The sequence below is a fragment of the Erigeron canadensis genome, chromosome 7 (assembly GCF_010389155.1).
Source record: "Erigeron canadensis isolate Cc75 chromosome 7, C_canadensis_v1, whole genome shotgun sequence".
Lineage (NCBI taxonomy): Eukaryota > Viridiplantae > Streptophyta > Magnoliopsida > Asterales > Asteraceae > Erigeron > Erigeron canadensis.
The window spans coordinates 35,169,038-35,190,017 of NC_057767.1; the positions used below are offsets into that span (position 1 = coordinate 35,169,038).

A 20,980-nucleotide genomic window follows, 5' to 3' on the forward strand; every position below is an offset into this window, starting at 1 on the left:
GAATAGAGATGAATGATAATAGAGGTATACGTTATACGAGAACAAGTTATGATAGAAAAAATATATATTGTTGACATCCTAACATCCCGCCTCCCCAATCCTATCACGAGTCATATTTGGCACTTTTAACGCTCTTACAAAATCAACTAGCGACATAAGCAAACACATTTCAGACATAACATGCGAATAAGTGTGACATAACCATAACTGCTTCTTGAATGTACATGGCTCATCTGCTTAGCGGATCTGCTGATATAGTTGGTATAAGCACTCTCGATGTGATCTTAGAATCATAAACCCACATTTTTCTCAAAAAGAAAATCAGTAAATATTTGTGGAGATGATATCCTCCAGCATCCGCTAATCAAGAAAGAATATAAACCAAAATCTCATCCCTACAGTAGAAAAACATCAAACCAGATGTGTTTTTTCTAATCTACTTTATAATAAAACGACTAAGAGATTCGATACAGTAACACCTCATAAGACCGGCATTTACAACCTCGATAGAGATTGTAACAATGGATATATAACCCATGGTGAAAGTAGCAGGTCAAGATAACTAGCAAAACGATCATATCCATATTCAGAACATCATCACAATAATTCTCCAACGATACAGCTTGTTTACATAATCAGACATAACAACAATCTCAGATAACTAACGGCCTCGGCCACGACCACGCCCGCGTCCACGGCCTCTTCCACGTCCAATCGCTTTCCCTGAATGAATATAATAGATATAAATATATTTGTCATTACATGTTGACAGATGCATACCCTAGGACCTTTTATGAGGGGCATGCCCAAAAAGTTTTTGTAGTAAATTGGATTTGACGTCTTTTTTATGTAATTGGGTCGAAGGTTGAATTCATCTCAAAAAAATCTAAAAAGACCCCACAGAGAACGAATCAAATGGGTTCAACATAGGTTAAATTTATTTAACAATAAAATTGTCTTGTAACAGAGGTAATTACTAAGAAATATAAATATAGTAAATTATTAAATAGCCAACCCATCCCAGCACAGCCTGTTCGGACCCATACTAAAAATATGTGTCAACCTGCCCCGCTTTAACCAGTTCCCAACCTGCCACCCACCTAAATTTCTAGTTGTTTGGGAAAACTAAACATATAAATGTGAAAATAAAATATGTTCGTAAATGAGAATAGTAAATACCTGCAGTTGGTTTCTTTGGTTTGACCCTGGGTGTTTCCTCAACCAGAAGAGTCTCGAGATTTAAACTGTCAGGCAGAATGTAGTAGCGAATGTTGTTGCCCCTGACACTTAGGTGATCTAAGGTCACTGGATTTTTCCCCTTGAGAGTCATTTTAACCGTTTTCAAATGTGTATTCATACTGATATCCACACCTGTAACATAACCATACAAGATTAAAAAACAAATAATAAACTGGTAAGAATGCTAGCTTGATGACAGGATTTGGGGTCTTCTTTAACTAACATGTGATTTGAGTTATGGGTACATTGACTTACAAGGTTTGACATTGGTCCCATTACCGAACATACAAATTATGAAAGACATAAGATAAGAACAGAATTTAAAGTTTTGAGTCAGGGCCGGCCCAATAGCCTAATTGGGTCAGGCAATCGTTTAAGGCCCCCAAAAACATAGGCCCAAATTTTTAAGTTTAGGGCTTTTCTTAACTGGGCTTATTTTTTAACATAGCACTTTTTGTTTTGTGTATGTGTGACCCTGAGGTAGTGTGGTGTACTAAAAACAACATCTCCCGCCATTTACACACTCTCTCACACAGTCACACGCATACAATACATACATATTTTACATTTATCTCTGAATCTCTCTTTTTTAACACATGCTGAAAGGAATGGTTATATTTCCCATACACATATACATGTTACTATATGATTTCTTTTACATATAAATTACGAAGCATTTTAGTTATTTATTTATCCAACCATAGGTTATATCTCATAATGTATAATTTTTTGACCTTTTATATATATATTTTATATAATATTTTGATGAGTTTATTGATTTTCTCATTAGGCTGGTAAATAAATATTTTGAAGGTGATTATTCAAATATATATTTGAAAACTTTTGTATAACTCAGGGAACATAATGTATTAGTATAGTATGCTTAGATAAGTTATACAGACATGTTAGTCTCTATCTGATTAATATGTTGGTCATTAGTTTGAAATATAAAGATTTCATAATACATAATCATCCAAAATATAAGATAGTGATCACTCTCCTACATAAAATAAACCCAATTATAATCAAAGTTTCAAGTAACATCTAAAGTTTAAAAACCATGGGTATGGAGGGAACTTGTGCGGTATAGTAGACTCAACTAGCCTCTAAAATAGGCTAAATAATGAATACATTGGCTATCACACTTTGTGTCACGTGTCCGAAATCTGACTAACTTTATTGAGCACACATAAAAGTGCAGGGTAAGATAGGGAAATGTACCAAAACAGCTTGGATGCTCAAAACCGAATACAATCATGACTGTGTAATGTGAAGACAAATACTTCCCTATAACCGTGACAATGTGATACGCATCTACAAACATGGCCTACTCATTTGACGGTTAATCTTAAAATGCTTTCTAGTTATATGATAATATCTAGTTGACTTGATACATGAAATGGCCCTAAATGCCACCCTCGCAGATATATCCTTTTGCTGATATAAGTGTAAAAATGACTATTGACTGTTTATTGCCACCTAAAAGTAATGTAAAGAGATCGACTACAGCACTAGCCTATTATAACCACACCATTGCCCACGAGTCGGCCTGTTTTATAAAGGGCCACATGGAAACTTCCCAGGGGGATCATGACTTTGATTGTGGAGACCACACAAGTACTTCCAAGGGGTCATAGCTTTATTTATGTAAAATAACACGAGTACTTCCCAGGCGGTCACTGATACACTATATGTTCAACTCCAAAGTTCTCATGGGATCTAGTGTGCTTGTGTCCCCAAAATGCATCTTGTCATGCAGATAGATTCTTACTGATGAACCAAGTCCCAAGGACCACTCAAGTCTATGGCCAATTAGGAATTTGCCTAAGGGAGTTACATACACCTTTAGTATTGTATATCTTTTATCCCTTAACTATTATAAAGATAGTCAATTGTATAAATTCTGCCTATCATTTGATTTCCTATGATATTTGATATACATACATTATATATATTCTATATGGTCCTTCACATCACCTCAGCAAATACTTCTTAAATCTTTAATTCCCCTAGTATTTTCTTAAACATGTCATTATGTTCTTGTATATTCCAACCTAGCATTCAATATGATTCATCCAATTTTCATACTAGTGTTCAATATGATTCATCCAGTTTCCAAATACTTCAGTGACAAAGCATGTGGAACTTACACATACCAAAAAGAAACCAACTTTAACCTGCTAAAAAGGCTTCACGCCAAAATTTTCAAATCACTAGTATAACAAGAGACATTGAAAACTCCAATATCTTACATCCTTAAAAGATTATAACTATGAAGTACAAAATAGTAATAATATAATATTAATAATTGTGATTATACATTACAATCATAAACTAAACCTTTGGTGATAACACATTATGTGTCTTTTATTTTGTACCTACTAAAAAACCATTTCATATCAAATACACAAATAACATTTATTGGTACATAATAGAATGTAATAACTTCCTATATCTTACCAAGATTATGACTCTAGAGACACAAAGCAGGACTAAAAGACTCCTAAAACTAATTAGTATTAATAGCATATATGATCTCTAACCTACGATAATACAACACATGATCAAACTACATTATTAAAAAAATACAACGCAAGTTTACATATATATGTAGTATAAAGTTATTGTAAATTTTTTTTTACCAACACGCATGACTCGCTAAGACGTCTTAACCCACCACTTTATACATTTTAAAATATCACTGCTTCAGTGCTTCTACAACAAAGTGTTTCAAGACATGTGTCACCACAAGTATCCTCCATATACTTTCTGACTATACTCTTTGGTCCTAACACCTAACACATAACCTAATTCACCATTTTTGTGCTAACTCGTTTCCTGTTTCACCATTTGATACACTATTCAAATTGATGCACAGCTTCTTCTCCTTGGGTTTCAAGCCTTCAAAGTGTGAAAAGTGGTGCATTATGACATATGTAATCACCAAAATTCTCCGTTCACTTTCTACACTAAGCTATTATTTTATACAAGAACCCTACTCTAGTCACAAACTCTCACACACACATAACTATATCACAACACATGTCAGCGCCAAGGCTGGCCCTACATTTTCCAGTACATTAAGCTCGGTAACTGTTTTGCAATAACCCTACTCTAAACACACACAGATATACGGGAAGTTATATTCACAACAAAAATTTGCCATTTACAACAATTACACGTATTTACTGCACAGTGTACAACTATCTGAAGCAAACAATTGTTGTAGATGGCAAATTTAGGGTGTCAATATATCACTCCCCCAGGTATATACATTATATACACGAATTGATAAGCAAGTCGGTAAACTTAAAATGCACAAATTTCAGCAAATAAACCATAATCATACCACACTTTCTACAGTAAAATTCATAACCCTACTCTACACACCTGGACAGATATAACTCTACATATATATACAGTGAAACCTCTAAAAATCGATAGTGTTAACCGAGAAATTTTATTAATTTAGCGAGTTATTAATTTATCAAGTGTTAATTTATAAACTTCTCTTAAGTTGCGCCTTGACAGATTATTAATTTTATTGAGGTATTAATTTATCAGTATTAATTTATAGAGGTTCTACTGTGTGTGTGTGTATATATATATATCAGATCTGTATATGTATATGTAAATCACTAAAAAACCCTAAAAACCGGATAAAGTTTCAAAAAAAAATATAAAATTAAAAAAAAAATACAGACCTGTAATAGTGCCATGAACAACAGTTCCATTTTTGAGTTCTATCGAAACCGTTTCATTATTCAGCTTCATCAAAAACCTGCACATTCAAAGTTATTTATATATAAAATAAAATTAATTTAATAAATTAAAAAATAATAAATCAGTTAAATATAATCATATAAACTATAAAATTAACAAATCGTTGACGGATATACTATTAAGGCTTACCGGACGAGCTTCATTGTAGAGGAGGCTGAAAACGATTTAACGATTTGCCTTACGGGAAGAAAGAAAAAATTTAAAAGGGTTTTTGAGGTGCTAGGGCTTTGAAAACGAGAAGGATTTCTTGGGTTGTATACTGGTATATATGGGCCGAGTTACTAGATGGGATTATGGGCCGGTATAGGCTGGTTGAAAAAACCCGAACCCCGAATAATTATCCGATCTAAAAAGTAATGAGACTTTTATTTAAAGTGTGTTTGGTTCACAAAATATTTTTTAAAAAATGGAATCTGTCAATTAAATTGAAATTTGATGAATGAAATTTATGTAATCTTTTTTATTTTTTTGGATATTCAAGGGACGGACGGTCCCTTACCTTAAAAAATAAAAATTCTATCAAATGAGATAAATTTTACTATCTAACGAAATGAAAATCCTCTAATTTTGAACAATCAAACACACTAAATAATAGAATTCAATTTTAATGTTATCACAATCTGTGAACCAAACACAACAATCGTTTTTGTGTAGCTCGAATAGGCAATTCGAACCTATGTACCATTAAATGGGTCGATATTTAAACATGACAATTTAATTCTAGTTAACTTGAATAACCATAATATTGTGTTTTTTATAATAATATGTTTTTTTTAATAATATTTGTTCAAAAGTTAAAAATAATATTTGTTTAAAAGTTAAAAACCATAATTGAATACCTTATATACATCACGAACAAAAGTTTTATGAGTACATGTATAAAAAGTATTTATGGGTGAGTAATAGATATGATAATAAAAAATTATGTCTGGTTACAAAAGTAAAAGTTAATTAATACTAAAAATGGGTAATGGATCATTATAGAGTGAATTGAGGGTAATAACTATCATTATCCTTTAGTGGCTTCTCCCCCACTAACTACATATTTTGTAATTCTCGTTTTTGACATAATAATACATGATTTAGTTATCAGCGTGCTCTAATATATTATACATACCTACATATATTAACATGAAAATCTACACCACATATTATATTACATTTTAACGGTTTATTTGTAATCCTTATTTTAATTATATATATTTATCCAAACGTGTATATTCATGAACAATAGCAATATTAATTTACACATTATTTTTAAGTATATATAATAATACATTATTGATTGGTACATCGATATATAGATATAATTAGAAAAATATTTGAAGACATAATTATTTATTATATTTTATTTTAATAAGCTTTTATACAGTGTATGAATACATGTTTCTAACAAAGTAATTTCAAAAGTAATAGAATACCCATTGTATTCCCTTAGTATTCCCTTTGACTTTCCTATATGCATTCATTTAATTGAACCAAGCATCCCCTAGGTCTTCATTATTTATGATCACCTTTATTTATTAGTATTCAAAGATTTTTTTAAATTTTGTCCCAGCCTTCCATCATTTATTCCCAAATCATTTCATTTTAAATTTACTAGACGAATACCCGCGTAATGCGGTGACGTGTCGGTGGTGGCGGTGACGACTTGTAGTGGCAACGACGGCGAATAAGATAGATAATTGATGTAAAATAATTCATGTGATTTAAGAAGTTGGTGAAGGTAATTTAGTAGATAAAAGATGTATGTCATAGATGTTTTAATAGATTAAAAGATTCCAAAAATAAAAAACCTAGTTTGTATTATATAGGAGTATAAATAAATACGATTTTACCAACAATAAAATTAAGGTAATGATGTTTACACACATTTTTTTTTACCATACCGTACAATTTTACGATACATTAAATTCTTTCATAAAAATTGACCTAGTAATTAGTGTCTTCAAAATCATAATTAAATCAATTAAATTTTATGTCTATCATAATTGTCAACCATGGTATATGTACAACAACTTCGAAATGTTCCAAAATCGCTATACGTATTTGTTTTTTAAATTATAAAGAAGAATCAAATTGTTGTGTTATTTTTTTTTATAAAAAATGTAAATTAATCGCGAATATTGGAAGATTAAATTACATTGTCTTAATCGGATCCGCGTTAAAGATTTTCAATTTAATTTCTTCGTTGAGAAATTCCTATTACCTCGAGATCTGAAGGGGATAACTCATAGAAATCCACCATAAGTGTTAATTAAATATCTGTGATCACCTTTAAATATGCCTTGGGTAATACTCAAACCCTTGATCTATTATGAAGAAAGAGGTTTATATATGATTAGAACATTTGGAGATGGTTTGTTGCGTTAAATAATAATTATATTAACTTCAACTAGTATAAAAAGATTATACGTTCTCCTATCAAAAGTTCACCTCTGATTTTTATGGTAAATATATAAATATTTAATACACCATTGCAAAACAAAAAAAAATTTCATTTCATTATGTTTTCAACTTGGAATGATTCAAGTGCCACGGGTTAAGTCAAAGTGTCAAACCGTTTACTTAAACTAGAAGACGCTTACCACGACCTTTAGTACCAATCGTTGTACGTGGGTAAAGTATATATAGGCGGTTTAATTTTACACAAAGTTACCTCCTGGCGGGCAAAAACCCTAAAAAAAACAACCTCCCTCCGAATCCAAATCCATTTTTCCAATTTCACGGTGCGCTTTTTCTTTTACCTTTTCAATCTCTTTAATCTGATTGAATTTAATTTATTCCAATTCCATAAAAACCTAACAATTCTTGATATCATATTCACACATATTTTGTGTATATATACATGTATAAATAAATGTATATATAACTCTGTTTTAAAATTGAGATACTGAATTTACTGTTATGAAGCTTCTCTATGATTTTTATTTGAATTATTTATAAATGTAAGTAAAAAGTGTGAGTGTATGCATACATATCTATATAAAAATATGTATATGTATCTATTGGTGCATCAAAGTGTTAAAAAGTAGTTGTGTCATTTTACTACATTTCATATGTTCAGATTTAAGAACCTATCCTACCTGAACCGATACTCGCGACATATAAGTAGTGTAACGAGAAGTTCGTTTCAGTTGTTGAAGACAAGTTGAAATCGTTACATATGTGTGTGTATGTATATATATAGTGGCGGAATTAGGATTTGAGATGGCCTGTAGCATAACTTATTTTTTACGAGTATGTATTAAAATAAATTAATTGAAAAAAAGTATTCTAATTTTTAGGTCACATACATAAATTGGAGCTATTTTGATAATAGAAATTATACTTGGTGGACAAAGCGGCCTTATAGCCCGGATTACCTTTCGCTACAGGGTAGTTCTGCCTTACGCATGTATACACATAGTGCATTGGTGTATTAAGTAAAAAGTACATGCATTTTCTATTATACATCCTGCGTTAGTTAGTTCAGGATATTTACAAGTGCAAATTTGTAATATTTAAAGTGTAATTTCGTTGGCACTTTGGATCAGGTCTACTTATTTCTATTGAGAGAATATTGGCAGTAGAACTAGTAATTCTTTTTGTCTGTTATGATATGAATGTGTTTAGTGTAGTGTATCAATGAGTAGGATCCACTTGAAAGAGATGTGTTTAATGTGGAAGTCAATTGTCGTTGGTCCATCATAGCGGTTTAAGTTACAAAGCCGAGATAGGATGGATTTTAATCATTTCGCTTTGATCTAAATTGAACTATACCGCTTGGCTTGGAGCTCTTTTCTTGAATTAATGAAGCCTTTATACTATGGTTAATGGATATATTTTATTGTGTTATTTAAGAAACCTATTGTTACATAAACTACAAACAGTGTATGCTTTGAAAATTTGTGATTGTGGCAAAATTATACCATTCTTCTCCTCTGGTTATTTATATATTGAAACAGACATGATTCTATCTAGTGGTCTTTTTTGGAAGCGCTTAACGAAGTTGAGTTTGAGAAGTGTACACATAAAATTTATATAATCAAGTAACTTAAAAGTGAGATGCTGTAAACCAACTTGAAATGCAAGCAAGGGATTGTTCATCCAAGATCAAAACAATGTTTTCATATAGGTTTAACGGAATCAAAATGTATTATGATATTCATAAACTATTCGGTCTTGCTACCAAGTTTTTTGCCTGTAACCCACACAGTTTTACATGAACGCAACCAGTGGTTATCACTTATAATTTTTCGTAAGTTATGTTGGTTAAGCTTTTGCTGTTCTTGTATTTCAGCTCTTTGTCAGTAGCTGGATCTTTTTATCACGAATTTTTTCTGGTTAATGGGAGGAATCAACAGATGGACTTGAATGCATCCCCGTCACCAGAGGAAGATGACTCGATACATGTGAACACTTTGAATTATCAGCTTGCTGGACGAGAGAGAGTGACAGGATTTGAGAACATGAACCAAGTATTAGTCTTTGCATTTTCATTTTATTATAAAACAAAGTGCATATTGATATAGAACATGTTCTTAGCTATTATCTTTACCATGTTTTGTTTTACTTGTTTTTTGGAAGATGTTTATATTATATTGATCTAGTCAGGTTAATATTTAGGTCATGAGCTGGGAAATTTACTATAATTAGGATCCAACCTTGTGTGTTGCCTTTCTTTTAACTTACTTGGAAATGCTAAATGGTATGGTGCCTCCTTTAAATGTGTGTATTTTGGAATCTTGGGACAGTTGCTTTTATGAACTGTGACCAATGTGGTTTAGCCGATTATTTAATATATACTAGTCAGCTTGATGTTAATTAACAAGGGAAACTTATAGAAAGACTCTGAGATCTTTTGTTTGCCCGAGTTTTTGCTGTCATTATTATAAAATATGCCTATTTATTCGGTCTATTCGGATAATGGCCTGCTACACTACTGCTTTAATTGCAGAATAAATTTCCTGATGTTTTACTTCTCATAATCGCAGCAAGTCATCATAACATTAGATTATGTTCTCAGGGAGGCTGTCTAATATTTATAATTGGAAGGAGTTTTATGGTGAGAAAGTGATAAAAGAACAAATTATTTTCAGTTCTTTTCGTCAAAAGTTATATACAAGGATTCTTTTGGAATACTCTTTATTTGCCTGTGCTTGATTTGTAGACATAAAACACCCAGGGAATGTGTACACATTGATATCTTTAATTATAGAAAGCTTAGTGTTTGCACATATTTAAAATGAGTTATTGCACTTCATGCTGAAACAAAGTCTTTTTAGTTTTAATGGTTGATCTCAAGTGTTTTTAACATCAGGAGAGAGCAAATGGGGGATCTAAAAGAAGATACATGGAAGTTGACTCAATGCATATGTCCCGGCCGTCTAAGCGTAGTCATGGATTCCAGAGTGGAAACAATGGATCATATGACCGGAATAGTCTTCCTCCAGGTAAGCCTTAAGTTATACTCCCTACTTGTCTCTAGATATCTTCGATTCTATTCTTAATGGGTTTTTTTATTCGGAAAAGATATTCATTCTAGATCAAGTTGGATGATTCGATTGTGATACTTGAAATGTTTAATTGGGTATTCAAATGTACTAATATGGTTTTTACCTGTAGGTTGGTTGGACTGCCCTCCATATGGGGATGCAATAAGCTTCATTATCCCTTCAAAAGTTCCTCTTGGAGAGTCTTTTAATGACAAAATTGTCATTGATAAACTATATTCGCCTCAACTTGCAATTCGTGAGCAAAGGCGTTTAGGGAGAGAAGTAAGTACCGAACTAGTCAAGGTGCTTTGGATTTTTTTTTCCTGGAGGTGGAAATGGGTGGGTTGAGCAATCAATCAAAAGGGGTTATATTAGTACTGGTCAAGTTGGGTTAGGTCAAATTATGGTTACTAGATTTAAATAGATTCATTGAGTAGTATTTCAATTCTGAATAAAATGTTTCAGGAGGTTTTTTGCATTGAACACACTCCGGGCGACCTTCCTTTTATTTGATTCATTTCTTCATGAGCGATTTTTTTTTCGACTGTTATAGATATACAAACGATCCACATATAATTAGTTCGGTAGAAATTGCCACTTCTAGCTTGTCTTTTGCGTGGCAAGACATTTTTTTTTCCGTTTGTAATCAGCGTATTTATTTGCCTTTAATTGTGCCAATGGTATCTCTTCTCTACTGGTTCACTTAGCAACTTTAATTTTTTCTTCCAGCTAGGGTTGGTAATAGATCTGACAAACACCAATCGATACTATCCTGAGTCAGATTGGACGAGAGAATGTATTAAATATGTTAAGGTATGTTCATCAGCACTCATCACACTCTTGTCCTAATTATCAATAACACAAGCAGTTCTTTTAGTTTCTCCAATTAATTTACCAAATGCAGATCAGGTGTGCAGGAAGGGATGCAGTACCTGATAGCGAATCTGTAGAAAAATTCATTCAGGAGGTAGTTTTCTGTTGTATCAGTATCCTTCTCTACATGCAGTTAAATGTTTGTTTGCTGAGTGTACACATTCAAGTTTTGTCGATGTTTTTATAGTATTGAAGTGATGTTACATCTTTGCAATATCAGTCTCATAAAGGGCTGTGAAGTGAGTTGAGATTGAGCATGATTATCTTAGGCTAAGCCCAAACTTGATTAGATAGGTTAATGAGCCTTCATAGCTTGGCTTGAATATTCAATGTTAAATGGAGCATTAATTTGAAATTACTTGAGTCAGATTCAGTTTCAGCTCATTTTGAGAGGCCAGTGATGTTTGATGTAGCCGAGCTTGAATAAATCGATTAATATTTAAGTAGATACTAGGATTACATATTACATGGGCATAGGATACTTGATAATAATTTGAGTCAAGTCTTGATAAGCTTTAAATCAACTCTTGTATGTTTTGAGCATGTTTCTATGCTCGAGCTTTGTAAAGTTTGACTAGTATGAGTTTGATTAACTTGATAAAAGCTTGGTTAGTTTGCAATCAGAGTCCTGTATTCTTAAATTCCTCGAGAAACTTGTTTGACTATTCAAGTGGTTTTATATTTATTTGTATACGAGGTTTTATTTCTTCCTTTTTTGATATTCTTGAAATGAGCTGTTAGTGACATTTTAACAATGTTTATCAGGTGACCCGTTTCAGCTCCCAACATACTCGATCAAATAAGTATGTCCTTGTCCATTGTACACATGGCCATAACAGGACAGGTTATATGATTGTTCATTATCTTATACAGTCAGAATCACTTTCCGTCACAGAGGTAGGTGATTTGACTAGTCTGAGCGAATTTTCATGTGGTTCAACCCTTTGATCATTTCAAGTTAAAAACCACGTTTATTTGGATTCATGTAGGCGATAAGCAGATTTTATGAAGCGCGTCCTCCGGGAATTTACAAACAAGATTATATTGACGATCTATACAATTTTTTTGGTGAACAAAAGCCCGAGACCTTTGTTTGCCCTCCAACCCCAGAATGGAAGAGGTCACCTGATCAGGATGATGATGCAACTGCTGGTTTGCAGGTATGTATTCCAGGTACTCTTGCGATGGAATATATTTTCTCATCACATCTTTTTCTGCATGAGAATATCAGTTGTTATAGAAAGCCTTTAGAACCTCTTTTGGGTGATTGGTATCTTTACAATGAAAAGGTTCACCTAGAGGTAGCAATTGTGACCAATTGATTAGAAGTTAAGTAAAAAGGTTAAACGGGTTAAACCGGACAATAGTTGCCCCACTTTAATTGTTGCATGAAATCAAGTTAATCGTCGTATTCAAAGAATTGTATTATAGGAAGCAATATGACCGCTGTAATCTGATTTGACTTGGTAGATGTTTGTAATAGTCTAAAACGTTGAGGACAAGATGTCAGTTTATCTCAGCCTGAGTTAACCAGTTCCAAAAGCTACCCTTTTTGTCAGTTACCTTCCTGTTTTTCCCTTTCTAGAGTAACCCTTATAGTTAATCTTCTAACTATGAGAGTTTGCAGGACTATGATGTGCAAGCAAGTGAGATGAGAAATGTTTTTGGATCAGGTGAGATGGCAAATGTTGCGGGAGGAGGGGAGATGTCAAATGCTTTGGGAGGAAGCGAGATGACACATGCTATGGGATATAGTAAGATGACAAATGATGACATATTGGGAGGTAACGTGCCATATAATCAGATAGAGTCAATGAGACATTTTTGCAATCAAGCTCTCAAGTTGAGTGTACGGGTAGGATCTCTGGAAACCTCTCTTTTTGACATGTTTTCACTATATAGTTTCATTCGTCATAAGGTAGTCTTGTGTGTCTGTCTTTAACTTCAGAGTTAGCGATGTGATCTGTCATCTGGAAGACTGGAACTCATTGTTCTCTTCACTTTCTAATCTGTCATCTATAGAATCTGAGCAATATTTGACTTATAACTTGCCACGTTTATCGTTGCTTAGTAATGGTGGCTAGTTTGAGCTAAAAAAAGACTGCCCAGATGGATTGAATAAGTGAAAGTCTCTCTTAGAACATTTGTAACACATGCGGCCTCTATAATTTAATTAAAGGACTTGGATTCTTGTATAATGATATTTTTTTGTGTGAATACCACATATTTTTATATTAAAAAATGCACTAGATTTGTTTGTGGCTCAACACTTACCGACCGGTGCTGTTTTGACATACTTAAAATGACACCCTGTTTTACATGTTACCTAACTGTGTGAGCCTGCCAGTTTGTCACTCTCTGCCAGTTAATACTAAAGTATGTAAACTATAAAGTTCGACACTAGAACATCTGCTCAATGACTCTTCCAAAGGATCCGCTCGCATGAATAGCATAGTTATAAATAATGAAAGAGAAAATTACCTCAATACCCAATTTTTTAAAAAAATATATCAATATACCCTAGTTTTTTAGGATTTTCACAAAATACCCAACAAAATCGCAACAAATTTCAAAAATCGCAATGAAGATTCATAAAATCACAATAAGATTCTGAAAATCCCAATGACATTTCTAAAATAGCATAAAGATTCAACAAAATCGCATAAAGATTTAACATAATCGCATAAAGATTTTATAAATCTCGTAAAGATTTTATAAATCTCATAAATATTTTGTAACATATAAAGTTGTTTATGAGATTCTAAGTTCTTTATGCGATTATCAAGTTCTTTATGCGATTCTGAAAATCTTTATGCGGTTTTTCAATGTTCTTTATGAGATTTTTAAAGTTCTTTATGCGATTTTTAATTTTCTTTATGCGATTTTCATCATCTTATTGCGATTTTCATAATCTTATTGCGATTTTAATAGTCTCATTGTGATTTTCCAAAATTATTGCGATTTTTGTGGGTATTTTGTTAAAATCTAAAAAACTTGGGTAAATTGATAAATTTTTTTAAAAAATTGGGTATTAAGGTTATTTTCGCATAATGAAATAGGCTCTTTAAGAATTTAAATTTCAAGAGTTTTGAATTTCAATCAAAAGAGAATGCAATATACATTGTAGTAATGAAGATTTAAGATGTAGGTACTAGCTTTTTTAAAGTTAGTCATGTACGTATGGGAGATGACTTTCTTACATCTTTTTCTTTTACCACAGGGCCGAGGAAAACCGCAATTTCCAGGGTCACACCCTGTTTCTCTTAGCAGGTGAAGGCAGATTTTCATTTTTGCTTTCTTTTTCAAATTGTCCAGGATTGAGCTTGATGCCTTTATTGCATGTTTGTATTTTCTGTTTTAGTTTAGGTTGCCTTCATGGACATTTTAATAGGAACTATAATCTTAGGGCTTGCCGTTCTCATTGAATTATGCTTTTTGAAGTGTTAAGGATCATTTAGTTACAACCTGAACTGTGACATGCTGACATGTTCCTTAAAGCGTCATTGTTTCTTCCACGGGAATTTAGGCGAAATGGGTGGGTTGGGTAAGGTGTCGAACCAGGATTTCGTGTGGTTGGAATGGGTTAGGTTGACTGGAAACATTCTATATTATCTCTTTAGTATCTTAAATTTTTTATTATTACATTTTGGAAGGCTAGAAAGCATACCTAGGGTGGTTTTTAAGCTTTTGATTTGTACCTTTTAACTAGTTTCTTTGGTTTTTTTTTACAATGTGACCGCTTTTAAGAAGTACCCCCCCTTCTCCCTCTTTCCCGGATGAAAAAATCAATTGGGCATCTTTGATTTTGATGGTTAAACACTATCCCTCTTGCCTAGATCTGAAGTCTTATTTGTTGTGTCATGATCTGCGGCTGTCACATTTTATAAGATGTTTGGTATTCCAGAGACATGCTTCTTATTCAGGATATGTAGACTAATGATCCGTCTTAAGGTTTTTAAACTGTTGATTGTTTTAATCCAGGGATAATTTACAACTCCTGAGGCAGCGGTACTACTATGCCACATGGAAAGCTGACGGAACACGATATTTGATGTTAATAACTTGGAATGGATGTTATCTGATTGATAGAAATTTCAATTTCCGTAGTGTTGAATTGCGGTTTCCATGTGGAAACGTGAATGAGGTAATATGCACCATCTGTCCCGTATTAGATGTAAGTAGGAGCTTGTTGACTATTGTGGTTTATAGTTGATGTTCTTGTGCATGACATTCTCTTTTTGTTAGGGTGCAGCTGGAAATACTCATAACTACACCTTACTTGATGGAGAAATGATAATTGATACTGACCCGAGCACACACAAGCAGGAAAGAAGATATCTGATTTATGATCTGATAGCAATCAACAAAACATCACTTGTAGATGTAAGACTCATTATCATCTTCACTTTGTTTTGGCACCCTTTTTGTGTGTTAATGGTCAGCACGTTCTGTCTATTCAAACTGTTTTGACCCTCTTACTTTCAAACCGACATTTGGCCAATTTGACCTGTTAGAAATAAAGCATAACCCAAATGGCCAAATTGACCCATTGGTAATCCTTCAGGTTGTTAATATCTATATCTTTTTTGTGATTGTTTTGCTAAGACAAAAATTTATTTACCTTTCAGCATCCTTTCAGTAGCAGGTGGATGATACTTGAGAATGAAGTTATCAAACCACGGAACAGGGAACGAGACCGCTTGTTCCAGAGTAGAAATCCGTACTACAGATATGACTTGGAACCATTTAGGGTAAGTATCATGGTGTTGATATTAATGCGTTTTGTTACTTTTTGTGACTCATTTAGAACAATTAATACATTTTAGGTGAGACGGAAAGACTTTTATCTACTTTCTGCTGTCCCTAAGCTTTTAAAGGAGTTCATTCCACACCTTTCGCATGAATCGGATGGTCTCATTTTTCAGGTGATAATGTGTATTTTCATCGAGGTGTCAAAATGGGCGGGTCAGGCGAGTTTGTGAGCCGGTCAAGGTCATATAGGTCGTAACTTGTTGAAACATGATGGGTCCGCCCAACCCAAAAGCTCATTTGTTTTTCTGTCAAATATAATAAATATGTGCTGCATGTCATTTATAAAGCTTTAGTTTTACAGTAAAAATTCTATTTAATTTTACTAGGACAGTTTATTAAGTTTTTTACATATTGAATACACTGGGTAACTTTCGACACATTTGACATGTTCTCATTTAAAGCTATGTTTTTAAGTTTATCCATATGATTTGTTACCAAATCAACTTATTTACACTAATTGGTTTTAGTGATAGCACTTGAATGGTATTTTGGGAGTTACATTGTTTGTTGAAAAAGTTCTTATATTTGTTGTTTTACACGAATTATGTAAAAAGGATGTTTATATCAGGTGGCGTGGTCTCTATTGCGAAGTTGATTAGTTTTTTTTTTCTCGCTGCTAGGGCTGGGACGATCCATATGTGCCTCGCACACATGAAGGTCTTTTGAAGTGGAAGTATCCAGAATTGAACTCGGTTGATTTTCTCTTTGAGGTTGTAAGGGAACATTGTTGTTGTTGGTTAAAATTTATCTTTCTTCTTGTATTTATCTATGAAAGCGTATATCTTGACAGCTAGGAAACAATAATCGCCATATGATTTGTTTAAATGAGCGTGGGAGAAGGAAGCCAATGGATGGAAGTCGGGTGGTTTTTAGAGGTGAGTACACCATTTCTATTTGCAAAGTTCATGTATTTTTTTCCACTTCCATGATCATGAAACACGAGTTTGACAATGACTCTAGCATAGAATCTGTATAGGCAGATCTCACAGATGTAATAAGTCTAAATAAGGGGACAAAAGAAACTACCTCTTATTCTTCTCTTTTCTATCTTCATTGGCATTTTGTTGATCCCACAATTTTGAGTTGCAGATCCATCAGTAGATGTATTCTCATTATCTGGGAAGATAATAGAATGTTCATGGGATTCTGAGGAAGATGTTTGGGTCTTTATGAGGATGCGGCCCGACAAATCGACACCAAATGAATTTATAACCTTCAAAAAGGTCTACTTGTTATGGCTAACAAATTGTTAGGTGGCAAACATGGCGGCCCAGCAGGTTGGGCGGACTGGGTAGCTGGTAAAAAACGTGTTTTGAAACTAGTTGAACATTTTATGTCCATAATTTTGGAATTCTCCGTAAATAATTACAGTTATGGTGTCAAATACGTTAACTATTTGTATTGGTTATATTTCTTCCTATAAGTTTAGCATTTGAATAAATTAATATAGCAGGTTAATTGCGTTAAAAATACATTTTGAGTCACTTTCATATTATTTGACCCTTTTTCATGAGTGAGACTTCATCCAACTCTTTCAAACCCATACAGTAGTATGTTGGTGGACATTGCACAAGACTTCATCCAACTCTTTCAAACCCATACAGTAGTATGTTGGTGGACATTGCACCCCTTGAACGAACACACCTTTTGTTACAGTTTTCTTTGATGACCAACTCTTTTTTATATACAATGTAGGTTATGAGGAGCATCAAGGATAATATCACTGAAGAGGTTGTATTAAACGAGATCCATGATATCATTCGTCTCCCAATGTATGCTGACAGAATAAGAAGTGATTGCAAAACCTTTGAGAAGAATGGTAGACGGAAGTAGTAAATTACTATGCAATAACACGAATAATCTACCATAGAGACATTCAAAGATTGGTGTAGGAAATTTCAACTGGATTTTTAAAGAAATCTTATTGACTAAAAAAATACATACAAAGAAATGGCTGGCTTTGATGATTGCTTGAAGATGTTGCGTACACTAGGGTGGAGCTGTGCTGCCAAATGACCATCCGATGAGCAAGGTCGGTCGTTTACTTAGCATTTTGATAACGATGTTCCAATAGTTTTAGGTTTAAAAGTTGTTATAGCTTTATACATGGTTGGAAGTTTTTGCCAACTTATAGACATGGTATTGATATTAGATATAGACCCTGTTGAGCATGTGAACATCATGAGTATGCTGCGTCAGTTGATGTTTGATGATAGCAATATTATTACATCAAATACGTTTATTAGGTTTTTTGATGGAATCAGTATCTGTTCAAAAAATTTGAGTTAAGAATATGCATTGCCATGAGAAATGTAGATGGGGTATGTATTAGGTTTGCTTCTTGGGTTATTAGTATCTCACTTCTGCTGTTTCCTTCAGCAATATATCAGTATTTTGTGGTCACTGTTTTACCAAAATAGTGGAATTCGATATAGAGCTGTAAAACCTATACACCAGAGTCAAAACTGGTATATTTTTCACTTGGTTTGGTTCCCATTTCCAAATTATAATGTAAAATCGATTCTCGTTATGCTTAGGTCTACTAACAAGTTCTTTTACTATGAGTCTATTGTTTATGCAAGTAATTAACCAGGCTTGAACATTTAAATTGCAATTTGAAATCAAGTCCATAGTTATAGTCTATTTCAAGCTTTGGTTTTGTAATATGCCAACACATGATTGTGGACAGCCGGCATGGCCATTACAAAGGAGGCGATATGGACAACGTTGCCCACCATAGAATTGGTATCGCATCATACTAGCTTGTCTCTTTCCCCATACAGATGTTCCAAGCAATGTCAGTCATATATTTATACGAGTATATATACTGGAACTTTTACAGGGGAATTTAATAAAAGTTCACCTTCGATTATTTGGTTACAGGGTTTCATAAGGATTTTGGTACCACTTTGGTTGGGGTTCTAATCCAGTTATTGTCTGGAACTCGTTATGTAGAAGATTGGTTGCGAGACCATCAGAGGGAAACTTGATACTTGATATTTTTATGCCTGATCATGACCAGTTACATAACGAGTCTCAGATGATAACTGGATTGGATCACACCTAATGAAAATATGTTTATGCCTGATCTTTCTAGGTTTCTAATCAAACTATTACATTTAATTTTTGAAATTCATCGGATTGCCTGAAATTTCTATGCAAGGGATGAGAAAATAAATGTCAATGGCTCAACCTAATTATGTCGTTTTGACTATTCATTGCCCAACTTATCTTGTTCGGCTAGCCCATTCTACCTATTTGTGTTCCAGGCAACTAAAATGGGGTTAACATTATATTGTTAAAAAAACTAGTATTTCAAGGAGCAAAACTAAATTTGAATGCAAAACTGAAAAAAAAAAAAAAAAAAAACAAAACACAGTAACATATCATAAAACATTTATCTAACAGATTCCTTCTTAATCGCAAAGATTAACAAAAGCAAAAGGAAACTAAATTAAAACCCACATCTTGCTAAATAGAATTTACACAATACAGTGATTTTTAAAGACTGAGAATTAGTGGTCAATATCTTGAGATTAGGCATTAGCATTTGAAGATTCAAAACGCTCAATAAAATCCCGTCGTCCAATGCTTCGGGTTTCCCATAAACAATGTTTCAAGCGGTTTATTTTCCATTTGTTTACAGGGCAACCCACGACTATTATAAGTTCGTGAACCTTCGTGATAAATAGAAGTCTTTTCTCATAGGTCCACAGCCAGCCGAGGATGCTCTAAAACCCAAATCAAAGGTTTTCTGCATAGAATCAAACAATATCTTTAATAAAGATAGTAAACCAAAAACAAGTTAAGAGTGATCATGGGCTAAAAATCCAATTGGCCCGGTTGTGGCCCAAACCAACCCGAAAACCACAAACATACCATGATGCATCTGCACGCTATGATGCACCGAAACTCCAAACAAGTAGGCGTGCCCGTTTCGGAAACTCCATGGGAACTGAAACTTGTACAAAACGCGTATGAAACGGTTCTGTGAAGCTTCCATACCGTATCTAATTAATATTAGGGTTTTAATGAGCTTTCTATATTCCAAGAACAACTGCCATCTTGCGATTATGCATACCCCAAACACAGACCAACCACATTATACAATTGAGATCACCATTAGGCTTTTTCTATTCCAAAAAAGATTAGTAAAAATTTAACCTGTGATCACCGCTAGCTTACCATCTCTCTATATAAATTCAATAAATTTTTATTTTTTATTTTTTTTTATTTCCATATCTTCGCCGTACCCGTATCCTAATTTTTTTAGTTTTGTCGTTCCCCGTTCCCATATCGTTCCCGTACCCGTTTTCTGTATCCGTTTCGGTGCTACATAGTCTGCACATGATGCATCTGCAGCTTCTTTGCCACATCTCGTGCTTCTCTTAATTTTCTATGCATGTTATCGTGATTTAGTTTACTACAAATGTACTCATTCTTGGTAATCATTAGACGAGGATAACTAAAAAGAAAGACGTACAATAAAGTGTGTCAATTTACTTTTGATTTCTCTAAATTGTAATATAGTTTGATGATTTAGTTATCATAGACTGTGTTGAAGGTTTTACTTATAAGAGGGAAGAGTTTAACATGTTAAACATCTCAGTTAAACATCTTGGGGCGATCGTTTATACAATTTAGTTACCCGGTCTTATAAACAAAATATTTCTTGTTTCATTATAAGAAAAAGTAATACGTCAGACTTACATTTACATTGTATTGTCTAAGTCTAAACAGATATTATAAGAAAAAACTAAAAAATTGGAATAAAATTATTTATAGTGCCTATTCTA

General features: G+C 33.3%; 2 protein-coding genes across 3 annotated transcripts; one reads left to right on the plus strand and one right to left on the minus strand.

Moving 5' to 3' along the window:
• Positions 1-559: 559 nt before the first annotated feature.
• Positions 560-5,263, minus strand: LOC122607508 (small nuclear ribonucleoprotein SmD1a). Its single transcript, XM_043780496.1, has 4 exons — positions 5,152-5,263; positions 4,944-5,020; positions 1,180-1,371; positions 560-723 (listed from the first exon to the last, which is right to left on the minus strand). Exons 1-4 carry the CDS (start codon positions 5,163-5,165, stop codon positions 662-664), a joined length of 345 nt encoding a protein of 114 aa, XP_043636431.1. The 5' UTR covers positions 5,166-5,263; the 3' UTR covers positions 560-661.
• Positions 5,264-7,642: 2,379 nt separating this feature from the next.
• On the plus strand, positions 7,643-18,478 carry LOC122608141 (mRNA-capping enzyme-like). Of its 2 annotated transcripts, XM_043781230.1 has the most exons (18): positions 7,650-7,751; positions 9,305-9,482; positions 10,325-10,457; positions 10,630-10,781; positions 11,229-11,312; positions 11,404-11,466; positions 12,138-12,269; positions 12,362-12,532; positions 13,000-13,227; positions 14,593-14,642; positions 15,354-15,516; positions 15,618-15,755; positions 16,001-16,123; positions 16,199-16,297; positions 16,805-16,894; positions 16,975-17,059; positions 17,274-17,407; positions 17,880-18,478. In XM_043781230.1, exons 2-18 carry the CDS (start codon positions 9,369-9,371, stop codon positions 18,015-18,017), a joined length of 2,097 nt encoding a protein of 698 aa, XP_043637165.1. In that variant the 5' UTR covers positions 7,650-7,751; positions 9,305-9,368; the 3' UTR covers positions 18,018-18,478. The 2 variants fall into 2 exon arrangements, with proteins under 2 accessions (XP_043637166.1, XP_043637165.1); XM_043781231.1 differs by lacking the exon at positions 17,274-17,407 and having other exon boundaries at positions 7,643-7,751.
• Positions 18,479-20,980: the final 2,502 nt, after the last annotated feature.